At 53.6% G+C, this 6,000-nt stretch overlaps 1 protein-coding gene and 1 long non-coding RNA gene across 5 annotated transcripts; one reads left to right on the forward strand and one right to left on the reverse strand.

Moving 5' to 3' along the window:
- Nucleotides 1-324: 324 nt before the first annotated feature.
- Gm39193 lies at nucleotides 325-988 on the reverse strand. The gene is made up of 2 exons (XR_870504.2): nucleotides 853-988; nucleotides 325-696 (listed from the first exon to the last, which is right to left on the reverse strand). It is a non-coding gene; the product is annotated as a predicted gene, 39193 (long non-coding RNA).
- Ankle1 (ankyrin repeat and LEM domain containing 1) lies at nucleotides 963-5,705 on the forward strand. Of its 4 annotated transcripts, none has more exons than XM_006509661.4 (9): nucleotides 963-1,074; nucleotides 1,164-1,316; nucleotides 1,656-1,761; nucleotides 1,839-1,950; nucleotides 2,253-2,726; nucleotides 2,848-3,019; nucleotides 3,642-3,801; nucleotides 3,899-4,028; nucleotides 4,204-5,705. In XM_006509661.4, exons 1-9 carry the CDS (start codon nucleotides 1,013-1,015, stop codon nucleotides 4,374-4,376), a joined length of 1,542 nt encoding a protein of 513 aa, XP_006509724.1. In that variant the 5' UTR covers nucleotides 963-1,012; the 3' UTR covers nucleotides 4,377-5,705. The 4 variants fall into 4 exon arrangements, with proteins under 4 accessions (XP_006509724.1, NP_766344.2, NP_001297431.1 ...); NM_172756.3 differs by having other exon boundaries at nucleotides 989-1,074; nucleotides 2,190-2,726; nucleotides 4,204-5,519; NM_001310502.1 differs by having other exon boundaries at nucleotides 989-1,074; nucleotides 2,250-2,726; nucleotides 4,204-5,519.
- Nucleotides 5,706-6,000: the final 295 nt, after the last annotated feature.

Consider the following 6,000-nt stretch of genomic DNA (forward strand, 5'->3'; position numbering starts at 1 on the left):
AGGTCAGACCAGAGGTTCAACCTGTCCACCTTCTCCATTTATAGAAAACAAAATGGCAGTGGGTGGGAGTTGGGCTCACCTTGATACAGGCGGCTGAGACATGAGGAGGCCAGTTCTAGGTTAGCAGGGCCCGCATTGGGAAGCACTGGATCAAACGGTGCATAAAAAATAGGCCAGGAGCCTATGATGACTCAGCCATTTAGAGCACAAGCTGTTCTTGCGGAACACCCGGGTTCAGCTCCCACACGGGGTCTCACAAGTCCACTTTCCGGGGATTCGATGCCCCATTTCTGGTCATGCAAGCAAAACACCCACACACTTTAGTTAATTTAAAAAGTAGGTCAGCTTGATTTTCTGGCCTTTGCATTTATTGGGCACTTAGTGTTGAGCCCTGTACTCCCATTTGCAAATAAGGAAAATGAAGCTCTTTATATTTTTTAATTAATTAATGTGTATGTGCACACGTGCGTGTGCTTGTGCAGGCTCCCGGCCCAGGCACACGTGTCGAAGTCCGCCTGTTCCTTCTTTCCAATGTGTGGGTTCTGGGTATCGAACCCAGGTCACTAGACTTGGCAGCAAGCATCTTGACCAGCTGTGCCGTCTCGCTGGTCCTCTCAAAGCTCTACTCCACAGAGCTACAGCCAACTCAGCTGTGCCATGCTGTTCCTCGGGAGTCTGATCCCAGCACTCGGTTGGCTGAGACAGGAGAATGACTGTAAGTTTTTGAATACCTTGAGGTCCGTCAGGGGTATCCAGGAGTTTGTTTTGTTAAAGACAAAGAGAGGCCCCGCTCTTTATCCCCAGCTCCCCTGGAATTTGCTGTAATTCTCCTGGCATCCCAGATGTACGCACCAAACCCTGGAGTCCCTCTGGCTTGCTCCGGACGTAGGGTGCAGCTAGTCAATCCCGATCGGCGTGGGGCGGGGCCAGAAGCAGAGGTGGGCGTGGCTGCGCGTGCGTAGACAGTTGCCGCGCGAATTTGAACTGCAGAGGGCGGTGACTCCTATGGGACATGGCCGATACTGCATGCTTGGCTCTGAGGCTGCTAGCAGCACTACGCGAGGAGGAGGCGCGGTGAGGGCGGCCGGGTCCGGGTGCTACCCGACCTTCTGCTCCCCGGGTGGTCAGGAGGTCTGAGGTCTACTGTGCTCGTCCTCCTGCAGGGCTGTGGAGGAGCTGCTGCGCCTCGGAGCGGACCCCAACCTGGTGTTGGACGATGGCGCTGCGGCGGTGCACCTGGCAGCCAGAGCGAGCCACCCGCGCGCCCTGCATTGCCTTCGGATGCTGCTGCGCTGGGGAGCGGATCCCAATGCTCGGTGAGGCGCGGCCCGGGTCCCTGGGTGCGGTAGGCGTGACTTGGGACAGCGGCACTGGACGTCAGGCTCCGGGTCCGAGGCGTCAGTCAGGTCTAAGATGGAAATGTCTGCTTCCAAGGTCGGGTACAAGGTGTCCCATAACTGTCATCTGGCACTCTGGGAGACTGAGGCAAGAGGATGACCGTGAATTAGAGTCTCACATGGTAGTGGGCACCGGTCATCCCAGCACGGGGAACTGAGGCAGGAGGAGCAGGAGTTCATGGCTAGCCTGGGCTATGCGAGACTGCCTAGGAAAGGAACCAACGCCGCACACCTCTCCTCTGTCTTTGGGGATCCCAGGTCCGCGGAGGGGCTGACGCCTGTGCATGTGGCTGCCGCGTGGGGCTGTTGTGGTGCTCTGGAGTTGCTGCTGAGCCGAGGAGGTGACCCCACACTGCGGGACCAGGTCAGTACCCCGCGCAGGCACACATGGGTGGCAGGAGGGTGGGTTAAGGACGCCCCCTGCTGACGGTGACTGCACAGGATGGGCTCAGGCCCTTGGACTGGGCACTACAGCAGCGACACCACAACTGCGCACGAGTGCTGCAGGAGCTGGACACGCCCACCCAGCCTGATGAGACCCGAGAACCCACAGGTGAGAGGAACTGAGGGGGTGTACCGGGCTACCACACTGCCCGGCCCAGTTCTGTTTGTACATCTATCGTGTCAATCACTATCCATGGTCTATCTTATCGGTCACATAACTATCATGCCAATTACCTACCTGTCAGTCATCTCGCACCTATATCATTTATCATGTCTATATCATACCTGTTTATATCTGTGTTATATCTGATTACTTATTTATCCATACATTTATACATCTATATGCAGAGACGTTTCATGTAGCCCAGGGTAGCTTTGAAACTGAAACATGCCAAGGACCTGCCTTAGCAGAGTCTTCTGGAGTTTCTCAAGATTCGGAGTTGCACGTGCATAGAGCTGAGCTGGAGGTGGAGGCTGTAGAGGTGGCTGTGCATCCCCAGAGCTCTGAGGCCACCGAGAACTCAGACTACAGCAGCGATGCTTCGTTTGTCACTGCAGTGGAGGACTCTCTGCAGCCCGGGCGCCCTGGGGGGGCATTGGAGCTAGTGGCTGGCTTGTGGGTAACCCGTGGGGCTGTGTCAGCTGGGAAGGGAGCACCCAACTGCCAGCCGCAGGTCCTGACATTGACTGCAAGGGACACGGACAAACCCGTACTGCCTGGTGATGGGGATCTGGGGGCTTTGCACCCCCACAGTTCGGTGCCCCCCATGTCGGATCTGCAGCTCCTCCAGGCCCTGCGGGCGCTGGGCTATAGCCCTGGACCCGTCACACCTTTCACCAGAGGACACTATCTACGGCGGCTGCAGGAAGCCCAGGCTAGCCGTGGTGAGTCCTTAGGTGGTGGTATTCAGAGTCTGGCTACACTCCAGGAATCCTGCCTTGGCTGTTAGATAAACCACCCTCACCAGCTTTTGTCCTCCACCCTGAATCCGTTTCCCCTCCCCAGCTGATGTAGGGCATAGCCAAGAACTGGCGGAGGCACTAAGGACAGGCACCATCCCTGACTGCCAGGTGGATGAGGAAGCCCTGGCTCAGTGCTTTCAGCGGCTGGATCCCTTGAAGAAGTGGCGGGAAGGCATTACAAAGTCTAGTTTTACGTATCTACTTCTCGACCCCAGGTATGGTGACAGAAAAGCCAGGGGCTGAAATTAGAGGATGACTGTGCAGAGCAAAACTCCGCTCTGCAAGTTCCTTTCTGGTTGGGTAGGGGAAGGGCTACCCCTTGCTGATAGTTTCTGCCTCCATCTCATGGTTTATAAGATCAGACTGTGATCTCAGGTCAGGGTTGTAACATCAAACTCAAAACAACAAAACAAAAAACCCCCAACAAACAGTAGGAATTTGCTCTTGATTCACTGTGTGTACCTAGGGAAGGGATTAGTCTTCTCTGTTTGCCACCTCCTTTAGAAATGGTGTCTGGGGCCGGGCAGTGGTGGCGCATGCCTTTAATCCCAGCACTTGGGAGGCAGAGGCAGGCAGATTTCTGAGTTCGAGGCCAGCCTGGTGTCTGGGGTCAGTTCTAGCTGTGAGTACCCATTTTATGGTGTCCTGGAAGTGGGTACAGTGGCCATTCTCCCTGTCTGCCATCATCACCCCTCCTTTTCACACTGTATGTTCTGTGCATGTGACTGTGTGCATGTGCTCACACACTGTGGTGCTCATGTAGAGGTCAGAGGACAGCTCGTGGAAGTCTGTTCTCTTCTGTCATGTGGGTCCCACATGGGCTACTCTGTACCCCAGGCTGACGAAGGACCTGCCGGCCCGAGCCTCTTCCCTCACACTGGCTGAGTGTCTGCAATGTTTCGTGAGAGCCATCTTCTATGTGGGCAAGGGAACCCGAGCCCGACCAGATGCCCACCTCTGGGAAGCCTTTGGCTACCATGACCAGCCAAGGAAACAGGTGGGGCATGAGAGACAGGGTTGGGGTGCATCAGCCACCCTTCAGGCCTGGGAGGAAGATAGCTTAGGATCCCAGCTGATCCTCTACTATCCCCCAGGTCTGTCCCAAGGTTCGCCGGATCTTAGACATCTGGGCTAGTGGCCGGGGCATCATCTCTCTGCACTGCTTCCAGCATGTGGTGGCCATGGAAGCGTACACTCGGGAAGCCTGTCTGTTGGATGCCCTAGGTAGGGGTCTGGCTTGTAGAGGTCACATGAAAGGTATCCGAGCTATGAATCCCTTTGCTCTCTCCCTCGCTGTCCACTCATGAACTCATTCACATGTACAGTTACCAAGTACCAAATGTGCTGTTGGATTGGGTGGGGCGGAGGTCACTCCTGTTACCTCACCTCTTTTGACCAGGTCTCCAGACACTGACCAACCAGAAACAAGGGCACTACTATGGAGTGGTTGCCCATTGGCCACCCTCTCGGCGTCGGCGTTTGGGGGTGCACCTGCTACAGCGTGCTCTGCTGGTCTTCCTGGCTGAGGGGGAGAGAGAGCTGAGGCCTCAGGACATTCAGGCTCGAGGCTGAATGCTGAGGATGTGACATGAATCCTGAGCCATCAAGGTGTCTGAGCATCTGGCTGGTTCCTAACTGTTCCCAGCTCTAGCTTCAGAGGACAGTGTGTTTTCTTGTGTGTGTGTGTGTGTGTGTGTGTGTGTGTGTGTGTGTGTGTGTGTGTGTGTATGTGTGTATGTGTGTGTGCGTGCGCGCGTGTGTGTGCGTGTATGTGTGTGTTTTTAAATATGTGACAGTATTTCTTAATCAAGCTGAGTGAACATTGGGATACATGGTGCTTCTGGAAGAGTAGTGAGCTCCCCATCACGGGAGGAAAACAAGCCAAGGAGCAGAAGCTATTCTGGAGCACCACCTTTAATCCCAGCATTCAGGAGGCAATAGCAGACAGAGCTCTGTGAGTTCAAGGACAGCCTGGTTTATAGAAATGAGTTCCAGTGCAGCCAGGGGATATACAGAGAAACCATGTCCCCCAAAACAAACCAAAAAACAACAACAAAGCCAAGATGGTACTCTGGAATGCTACTTTGTCTCCATGTCTCATCTTCTGATGCAAGGAAGAGCTCAAGAGAGATAATCCAGGTGCACTGGTAGTGATGGTTCATCATCCCTGCCTTTGGGAAGCTGAGGCAGGAGGATTGCTAGTTGGAGGCCAGCCTGGGCACCTCAGAATGGGAATTGACATTTATGTTAGTGGTGACAGTCCTTTTCCCCATGGCTATCCATACTCCAGACAGCCTGGGATCCCCACTGTGCTCCTAGGAGCGCATCTTAGATCAAACAGCACTGAAGAGTTCCAAACTGACTGTGGGGAAGTGGTGGGAGAGTGCACACTCACATGTCGCTAGTGTCCTTGCACACCGACTGTGGTGGGAGAGTGCACACTCACATGTCGCTAGTGTCCTTGCACACTGACTGTAGTGGAAGAGTGCACACTCACATGTCGCTAGTGTCCTTGCACACCGACTGTGGTGGGAGAGTGCACACTCACATGTCGCTAAGTGTCCCTGCACACTGACTGTAGTGGAAGAGTGCACACTCACATGTCGCTAGTGTCCTTGCACACCGACTGTGGTGGGAGAGTGCACACTCACATGTCACTAGTGTCCCTGCACTGTCTTTTGAAAGATGAATCATTTAATATAGTGTAAGTAGTGCATTAATCTGGCAGCTGTATTTCTTTACCTTCTGTAGTCCCCAGTTACCACACAACGTTATTTCAAGCCATAATTCACTGCTGGGCAGATAGGTGATCACTAATAACCCTGTACTACTCTGGTTATCACCCAAGCATGGGTCCCCTGATACTTGCATATTATTATTGAACTGGCTCTTTCAGCTTCAGGTGATTTTTTTTTTTTGGTTTGGTTTTGTTTTTAATTTATTTATTATGTATATACAATGCTCTATCTCCATGTACCAGAAGCAGGCATCAGATCCCATTACAGATGGTTGTGAGTCACCATGTAGTTGCTGGGAATTGAACTCAGGACCTCTGGAAGAGGTCAAGAGTCAGTCCTCTTAACTTCTGAGCCATCTCTCCAGCCCCAGATGTTTTTCCCATGGTGTGTCTTCTTAGACTCTTCCTTACTGATCTGAGCCTCCCCTTCCCCTGCAACCCCTGTTCTATTCTCTCTTC

The sequence above is a fragment of the Mus musculus genome, chromosome 8 (assembly GCF_000001635.26).
Source record: "Mus musculus strain C57BL/6J chromosome 8, GRCm38.p6 C57BL/6J".
Taxonomy (NCBI): Eukaryota; Metazoa; Chordata; class Mammalia; order Rodentia; family Muridae; genus Mus; species Mus musculus.

Bases quoted from the DNA above. Each gene is read 5' to 3' on its own strand.
- Ankle1 (NM_172756.3), top strand. From the start codon at position 1,013: ATGGCCGATACTGCATGCTTGGCTCTGAGGCTGCTAGCAGCACTACGC. The intron at 1,762-1,838 runs GTCAGTACCCCG...GTGACTGCACAG, and splicing joins ACCCCACACTGCGGGACCAG to GATGGGCTCAGGCCCTTGGA. The intron at 3,020-3,641 runs GTATGGTGACAG...TCTGTACCCCAG, and splicing joins TATCTACTTCTCGACCCCAG to GCTGACGAAGGACCTGCCGG.